General features: G+C 37.7%; 1 protein-coding gene across 8 annotated transcripts in view; it reads left to right on the forward strand.

The window, feature by feature from the left end:
• Knl1 (kinetochore scaffold 1) overlaps positions 1-9,501 on the forward strand; it is a 63,464-nt gene that overhangs the window by 9,230 nt on the left and 44,733 nt on the right. For all 8 annotated transcript variants that reach the window (XM_031371492.1, XM_031371488.1, XM_031371491.1 and 5 more), the window contains exons 2-6: positions 764-815; positions 2,278-2,317; positions 3,309-3,368; positions 6,610-6,671; positions 8,118-8,170. In XM_031371492.1, coding sequence (XP_031227352.1) covers positions 781-815; positions 2,278-2,317; positions 3,309-3,368; positions 6,610-6,671; positions 8,118-8,170 — 250 coding nt within the window. In that variant the 5' untranslated portion in view covers positions 764-780. The remainder of the gene's footprint in view (positions 1-763; positions 816-2,277; positions 2,318-3,308; positions 3,369-6,609; positions 6,672-8,117; positions 8,171-9,501) is intronic.

Below are 9,501 nucleotides of genomic sequence, written 5' to 3' on the forward strand. Positions count from 1 at the left end.
TTTTTTTAATCCAAGGCGGACCTTCTCAGAAAGATCACTTGCTAGTTATTAGCTTGTTGGCTTCTGACATATCATGTATATGTTAAAAATTAGGGACAGGTATGGTGGCACATTCTTTCAATCCTAGTACTTGTAGCAATTCTCCTTACCTCTTATCTCCTGAGTTCTGGGATTCTAGTTATGTTCTGTCATACCCAGCATAGTTCAGTTTTCCTAAGATATATCCACTATTTTAGGTATCTGATTGATTTCCATTTAGAGGTTAAATTATTATATAATCCAACTATTGTATTATTGAATTATCATGCAAACTAGGCCAGATTTTTATCGGAAAGTCCATACTGTCATGCTCAGAGTTAGTCTACAAATTTTATCTTGATTTGGGGGAGGAGAGGCTAGGGATGGAGGACAAGAGGGATGGCTTCCCTCTTGATATATCCCAGGCTAACTTGGCACTTGATATGTAACTGAGACTAACTTTGAACTCTTGCTTCTCCTGCCTCCACTTCCCAAGTACTAGGATTATAAGGATAACCATAATACCTGGCTTAGATTTTTACTTTGAGTATAAAAATTCCAGTATTAAGTATGACATGTCCTAAATTTCTCATGTTTTAGAGCTCACAATGTAGTCTTTGCTTCTTATTTTTGGTCTTCTTTACAAAATAACTCTAAAGTCATACCCATGCTCCCAATCTACCATAGGTTATATTTTTTCATCTTTTTTACTTGTTAATACTATGTGTCTTTTTTCTTTTCACAGAAAAAAAGTTTTCAGAAATGGATGGGATATATTCAGAGGCTAATGAAGAGAAGTAAGTTGATTTAGTGCTGCTAAAATGTTATTTTCTTACAGAAAGGTCATTTCAAATTAGTTAAAAATGATCGATAATGTCTGAAATTGTTTTCTATTTTGTTCCAAGTAAAAGAAGTCAGGAGGGGCTGGAGAGATGGCTCAGCGGTTAGGAGCACTGACTGCTCTTCTGATGGTCCTCAGTTCAAATCCCAGCAACCACATGGTGGTTCACAACCATCTCATAATGAGATATGATGCCCTCTTCTGGTGTGTCTGAAGACAGCTACAGTGTACTTACATATAACAATTTGGGCTAGAGCAAGCAGAGGTCCTGAGTTCAATTCCCAGTAAGCACGTGATGGCTCACAACCATCTGTACAGCCGGCCGTGGAGGCGCACACCTTTAATCCCAACACTTGGGAGGCAGATGGATTTCTGAGTTCAAGGCCAGCCTGGTCTACAGACAGTTCCAGGACAGCCAGGGCTACTCAGAGAATCCCTGTCTCCAAAACAAAACAAAACAAAACAAAAAAAGAAGTCAGTGTTACAAAGTGATAGCTTTTCTATCATATGTCTATATAAGTTCATTAGAGTAAGAATTTAGGATTTAGCCAGGCAATGGTGGCATATGCCTTCAATCCCAGCACTTGGGAGGCAGAGGCAGGCGGATTTCTGAGTTCAAGGCCAGCCTGGTCTACAGAGTGAGTTCCAGGACAGCCAGGACTACACAGAGAAACCCTGTCTTGGAAAAAAAACAAAAACAAAAACCCAAAAAACTTAGGACTTGAAGGACTTTCAGGTGTGGTGGCCTCAAACTCAGAGATTCACCTGCCTCCACCCTCAGAGTACTAGGATTGAAGGCGTGTGCCACCTTTCAGGCTGTACTTCATTGTCTCTCATATCACCAAAGAATTTTACCTCCGTAGTAACTAATCTAAGAGTTGACAGTTCTGCTGCCAAGGAATGAATTATTTGGATACATAATTCCTGCTGTGGCCAAAGCTATTTGACTTGAGTGATTGTCTTCATTCTCAGCCCACAGGGAACAAGTTACATTTATTTAAGAAATAGTGTGTGTATTAGGATAGTCTATCCATGAAGTCAGTCATCAACTGTTTCAATGAACAATGGTTCTTCTTGTAGGGTGGCACAACATTAGGTGAGGGTAAGATTCTGGTTCATAACCCTCAGTCTTCTTCTATGCTTTGTTTTGAGATAGGTTTTCACTAAATTACTAAGATAGGCCTTGAACTTACTTGCTATCTGAGGCAGGCCCAAATTTGTAATCCTTCTGCTTCAGCCTCTGAAAAGCTGTGATTACAGGCTATACCACCAGGCTCGACTACAATGTGCCTTTAAAACATTGTATTCTTAAATGCAGAATTTGATGTTTTATAACACATAAGGGATGAAGTGATGACAGCTTTTAGAAATTCAGTTTTTTATTTACATATACAATAATTCTTCCTTTTTTCTTTCAGTGACAATACACAGAGGCATATTAAAAGACAGCATTCCTCAGTAAGAAATATTTTTTATTAATAGATGTTACTTTTTACTGATTGCAATTACAGGAATTTTGATTGTGGCTTTGCCTTGGCTTCCCAGCTACCTTCTTACTGCTTTTTGGATAAAGACTCAAAACAGTCTGGTTATACATTTCAGTAAATATATTAAAATCCACATTTTTGTGCTTTTTTGGTAATTTAATAAACTTTTTGTTAGCATATTTCTACAGCATAGTGATATTTTTAAGTGTTTATATAATAAACTACATAAATTATGTTTCAATATTATAAGTGCTTAAAAATGTATAAATTTCTTTCTTTTTAAAATATGTATATTTAACCTGGCATTCAAACTATTGCAAGACAAAAGTTCACCCATGTTGATTTACATACTAAATTCATGTTAGATTATGAAACTGAAAAATACAATGGTATAGGATGTCTGTATGCAGAAGTTACCCATAAGAGATTCTGACATAACTCTGCTGGGATTTTCTTTCCTTTTTTTCTATTTCTACTGCTTTTGGGTAGTTTTTGCTAACAGGCATAATTTATGTAATTATTTCTGATTGCTATAATATATTTAGTGCTTCTTATTTCTATTTTTAAGTTCTATGTGAAGAGTTTGATGTATTTTCTCAAGATAGGAAAATAGGACTTAGAACTGAATTGTGTTAGTGTGATTATCCTATTAGGGCATGCCCTCATCCTTAACTCCACATTATGAAAAAACAAACTGCAGACTGTTAGATGGTCTCAGTACCCTTGAGATGGTGTGGAGTGTTATCCAGAACACTTAGATGATTTTGTGCAAAAGAATTTGGGTGAGTGGGTCAGGAGAAGGCATAAATATCAGATATTTAAGTCAGTTATATAACAGTGAATAATATGACTTTGAAGAATCTCGGGGATTTTAATTGAAATTTTAGCTCTCTACTTATATAACTTAAATTGATTAGTAACTACATTAAATTTTCTTGACTAATTCTGATTACTGCCTCTAGATTTTGAAACCCCCAAGGAGTCCTCTTCAGGACCTCAAATGTGGAAATGAAATAGTTCAGGTAAGTCTCTAGTGCAAATGCTTTCAATTTCAGTGATTTTATTTTGGAGGACTCGCTTTGCTGAGGTTAGGTTTCACTTTCATAGACTAGAGAGACCTTGAACCTATAGCAGTTCTCCATTTGAGCTTCCCAAATGCTAGGATGATAGATTTCTGTCATCATGCCTGGCTTCAGAGATCATCATGAATTTTATTAGTTATGTGAAGAGATGATACTATAAATGTTTCCCATTTAAATGTGTACAGGTAAGTATCTCATTGTTTCCATGTTCTTGTTCAAATACTTTTGGGCTAGAGATATAACTCAGTTATGGGAATGCTTACCTACTGTGCATGAGGCTTTGGGGCACAGTATTAAAAAAAAGTCCAAGTTATTGAATAAGTTGGCATTTATAATTTTAAAATTCCATCTGTTGCTAATAATTTAACCTCTGCTAGGATTGGAATAGGGAATAGTATTCTGACTCTTTAACCTAGAACAGAATCTAATACATGCCGTTACTTGTTGAACTATCTGGCCTCCATGTATAACTTTTTACATGGATGTTAGGGATTGGAAATTTAGTTTTCTCACTTATGTGGCAAGCACTTTATCTACTATCTGTCATGCCTGCTGTGACTGATTAGACCTTTGACCATATAGACTATTTAATATAGATGGCATACTATTCTTGGATCTTTTTAAGATGTATTTTTTTTTTTTAATTTATTTATTTACGAGTACATTGTAGCTGTACAGATGGCCGTGAGCCATCATGTGGCTGCTGGGAATTGAACTCAGGACCTCTGCTCGCTCTGGCCCTGCCCACTCCGGCCTAAAGATTTATTATTATAAATAAGTACACTGTAGCTGTCTTCAGAGGCACCAGAAGATGGCGTCAGATCGCATCACAGATGGTTGTGAGCCACCATGTGGTTGCTGGGATCAGAACTCAGGACCTTCGGAAGAGCAGTCATTGCTCTTACCCGCTGAGCCATCTCGCCAGCCCCCAAGATGTATTTTTTAATTTATGTGTATATGTGAATGCCTGCACATGGGTATGTATTCTATATTCCTGGAGCCCACAGAAGCCAGAAGAGATAATCAGATCCTCTGGAGATGTAAATACAGACAATTATAAGCTTCCCAATTGGGGTGCTGGAAACCAAACCTGAGTTCTCTGCAGGAGCTGCACATATTTTTAACTACTGAGCCATCTCTCCAGTCCCCTCAAAAAGACACATAGTCATAGCAACATTAGTCACCGTAGTCAAGAGGATGGAAAAAAACAAGTGTCATTATTTTGTTTAAATAAACAAAATATTCATTATTTATAAATAATGAAATTCAATATTAAAAATCTGACACACAACAGCATGCAAGCATCTTAAAGAACTAAATGAAAAGAAAAAGTCTCAAAAAGACAAATTCTGGGGGCTGGCGAGATGGCTCAGCGGGTAAGAGCACTGACTGCTCTTCCAAAGGTCGTGAGTTCGGATCTCAGCAACCACATGGTGGCTCAAAACCACCCGTAATGAGATTGAACGCCCTCTTCTGGTGCGCCTGAAGACAGCTGCAGTAAATTACCCAGGAGCGATCGAGCCAGAGCAAGTAGGGCTGACAGAGGTCCTGAGATCAACAGCAGCCACACACACGATGGCTCACAGTCATCTGTACAGCTATAGTGTACTCATACGCATAAAGTAAAAATAAATCTTAAAAAAAAAAAAGACAAATTCTACTTATTACCACTGATATGAGGTATACTCAAATTGATAGAGACCAAAATAGAATGCTGGTTGCCAAGGATTTGGAGGAAGGATGTAAATGTGTATTTTGTTTATTTGTTTGTTTTAATTTTGTGTGTGTGTCATATGCACCCATCTGTGAAAGTGCTCATGGATGTCACAGAGGCATCAGATACCTTCCTGGACCTGGAGTTGCAGGGAAATGAACTCTGATACTCTGTAAGAGCTGTGTGTGCTCTTAACTACTAAGCCATCTCTCCAGTCTCAATATGTACAGTTATCGTTTTGTAAGATGAAGATCTTGAGAGTGGTTACACAAGATGTTTTCATCACTATTGAACTGTATACTTTAAAAGTGTCAATAAAGATGAGGGTGCTGAGATGACTGAGAGGTTAAGAACACTTTGGCCTTGCAGAGGACACAGATTCAGTTCCAGCTGGGTAGCTCACAACTACCTGTAACTTTAGTTCCAGATGATCTGACTCCATGGCACCTGCATGTATGTGATACACATAAACTCACACTAGCACACATAAACACATTCTTTTTTAATGGTAAAGATGGTAAATTTAGCTTTATGTGATTTTTACCACTAACAAAGAAGTGTAAGTACTTGTCAAGGCAGAGTGGTTAAGATGATAAATTATATTATAGGTGGGTATAATGGCACTGACTTGTAATTTCAGTACTAGAAAAATGAACTTTCAAATTCATCCTTGGGCTTTATAGTAAATTTGAATATAGCCTAGACTATGGACTACAATAATGACAACAATCACAAAAGGCAGTAACTTAAGTGGATTTTACTATAATGAAAGTTTTTTAGATGGACATAGTACTGTGTGCTTTTAATCCCAGCACTAGGGAGACAGAGGCAGGCTGTGAGTTCTGTCTAGTCTGGTCTACATAGAGTTCTAGGCTAGTCATAGCTACATAGTAAGACCTTGTGTTACAAACAAACAAAAAGCTGTTTATTTGTAATTTTAGAAGAATACATTGTAATAAGATCTGTATAGCTGGCCACAGCTCCTGTTTTGTGCCCAGTCTTTCTTGCTATATATCGTTTGTGTTAATATGCTTATTTCTACTTGATTTTAGCCTAAAGATCAAAAACCAATAATACGCTTATTTTAATTCTTACTGGCATGCTCTAGAAGTGGTGACACATACCTAAAATCCCAGCAATCAGAAAGTTGAAGCACAAGGATTATGAATTTGAGATCAACATGGGTTATATATTGAGGCTTTGTCTGAAAACAAAGCAACAACAAATGAAAATACATATTTACATGAGCCACCAGTTCAATCCTTAGTACTACAGCCACCCAAAGAGTATTTGGAAAATTATATTCCTGTTCATTAAGTGCTTCTATATTGGGCTATTTGGAAATCTTATATTATTAATTCAAAATAAGACTTGAGCCCTGCCTCCAATAGTCTGAAGATCTAATTCTCAGTGATTTAATATAAATTACTTAATATAAGAATTGTATCCTGTACTGTTTTCTCTTAGGAATCTAATGCTCCAAGAACCAGGAAAAGCACTCGTCGAGTCAGCTTTGCAGATACTATAAAGTAAGTTGGAAAGAAAATTAAGTAACATGTTTTAAGTTTTTCTCCCTGTCAAATACATTGGTGGTAACTTATTTGGATAATCTGTTTTGCTTAAATAAAAATTAAAGAGTGCTCGTGTGTGCGTGCGTGCGTGTCTGTGTCTGTGTCTGTGTGTGTGTGTGTGTGTGTGTGTGTGTGTGTGTGTGTGTTCATGTGTTCATGTGTTTGTGTAGGCATGCGCATGTATAAGCCAGAGGTCAATTTCAAGTATCTTCCTCACTCTCTCTTCACCTTACTTTTTGAGATTGGGTCTCTCTGGGCTGGAGAGATGGCTCAGCAGTTAAGAGCACTGACTGCTCTTCCAGAGGTCCTGAGTTCAAATCCCAGCAACCACATGGTGGCTCACAACCATCTGTAATGGGGACCTGATGCTCTCTTCTGGTGTGTCTGAAGACAGTGACAGTGTACTCACATACATACAATAAATCTTAGAGAGAGAGAGAGAGACAGAGAGAGAGAGAGACAGAGACAGAGAAAGAGACAGAGAGAGAGACAGAGACTGACTCTCTTTGAACATGGAACTTATTGAGTCAGCTAGACTGTTAGCTTATGGGACCCAGGGAGCCTCCAGTCTCTTCTTCCCAGCACTGGAAGACTTATTATGTGCATGCTGGGAGTCTAAACTCAGGTCTTCATGTTTAAACAGGAAGCACTTTACTGACTGAGTTATCTTCTCAGGACCAGAGTATTGCTTTATTTTGAAAAATACTTTTGACTTAAAATTTATTAGTGTGTGCCATGTATTATGCCCTGGCATGTATATAGAGGTCAGGGGATAACTTCTCTCCTTCCACTTTGGGTTCTGAGGATTGAACTCAGGTTGTTAGCTTTCACATCAAGTGCTTTAGTTCACTGAGACATCTTGCTGGCACATTTTTTTTAATTCCATTTAAAAAATATATTTATGGGACTAGAGACATGGCTCAACAGTTAAGAGCACTGGCTGCTCTTGAGAGGACCTGGGTTTGATTCCTAGCACTCACATGGCAGCTCAAAACCATCTATAACTCAAGCTCCAGGGAATCGAGCCCTTTCTTCTTGCCTCTATGGGCATGGCATACATGTGGTGCACAAACACCAATATACATATAATTTAAAATGTAAATGTATTTTTTATTATTAGTGGGAGTGCTGTGTATGTCTGATGTATGTGTAAGTGTGGGTACAAAGTTGTTATTCAGTATTGTCTATATAAGAGAAGCAGAATGAGTCCTTAAAGTCAGTAACAAAACAATGATAACTACTAATATTGCTACTAGTTAACATTGTAGTAGAGGTTCCAGACAACAAAAGTAAAGGAAGAAATTTTAAAAATTTGAAATATGGAGGCACCTTATGCTATCAATAATAAAACTATAGGAAATTTTTTAAAAATAAAGACTTTTCAGTATTTTTTTTCTGTTCTAGAGTATTCCAGCCAGAGTCTCATATGAAAACAGAGAGAAATTCAGAAACTTCAGGTAAATATGTAGTTTCAGTCCCTGCTAATCTGTTTTCTTTACAACTTTTCTGTGGTTATATAATCATAACTTTTCTCTCTCTCTCTCTCTCTCTCTCTCTCTCTCTCTCGTGTGCGTGTGCGTGTGTGTGTGTGTGTGTGTGTGTGTGTGTGTGTGTGTGTGTGTGTGTGTGTATTTGTGAAGAAAGTGTATATCCAAAGACATGTGGAGGTCAAGAGACAGTTGAGATTCTGTTTTCTTTCTACCATGTGGACTTCTGAGATTGAGTTTGGGTCCTACTTTGCAGCAAATGCCTTTGCCCACTAAGTTATTTTGCTAGCTCTATCGTATAATTTAAGTATTTTATCTTAAGGGATAGAGAAGTCGTTCTGTTGGTAAGGTGAATTGCCATACCTACATGAAGCCCTGAGTTTGGATTTCTAGTACCTATTTAAAAGCCCAGTGTAGGCTAGTTGTGGTGGAGGGTGCCAGGCATAGTAGTACATACCTTGTACTGGTTACTTTTCTGTTGCTGTGTTGTGTTGCTTTAGCTCCATGACCAAGGCAGTTTATACAAGAAATAGTTTATAAGAGTCTATCATGGCAGGATAGTGACAGGCATGGTGGCTAGAGTAGTGGGCTGAGAGCTTACATCTTGAACTTTGAACATGAAGTAGATCAAAATGGCAGTAGGTGAGCCTGTTTTACTTTGAAAGCCTGCCACTAGAGACATACTTCCTCTAGCAGGCCACATTTCCTAAACCTATCAGACACTGCTACCAACTGGGAACCAAGTATTCAAATACCAAAGACTATGGGGAATATCTCTCATTCGAACACGATATGCCTATAATTTTATCACTGAGGAGACTAAGACTGGAGGATCCCTGGAACTCATTTGCCAACTATGCTCACCGAATCAGTGAGCTTCAAGTTAAGTTAAAGATACTGTCTCAAAAATAAAGTGAAGAGTGATAGAGGACAGAAACAACATTGACTTCTGGCTTACACATATGTGCCCACACCTGTGCCTGTATATATATACACACCCTTATAAATATACCCATATAACAGACACAAATATATGTCCTTAGCTGGATGTGGAATCCCAGCATTCCTAGGGCTGAGGAAGGATAACAAACAAGTTCAACACCAGCTTGGGCTACATAGGAAGTTCTAGACCCCTTTGTACTTGGAACTATCTCAGGAGAAAATAATAAGGGCACAAGACCTGCAATAAACAACAACAAAAAGTAGAGGGAAAAAATAAATGAATTATTCCTCTAGTTATGAGGACAGAAAGGTTAAATAATAACCTCCTTTTAAACTTTTTTTTTTCCTTTTTTTTTTTT

Source organism: Mastomys coucha, unplaced genomic scaffold (genome assembly GCF_008632895.1).
Source record: "Mastomys coucha isolate ucsf_1 unplaced genomic scaffold, UCSF_Mcou_1 pScaffold15, whole genome shotgun sequence".
Lineage (NCBI taxonomy): Eukaryota > Metazoa > Chordata > Mammalia > Rodentia > Muridae > Mastomys > Mastomys coucha.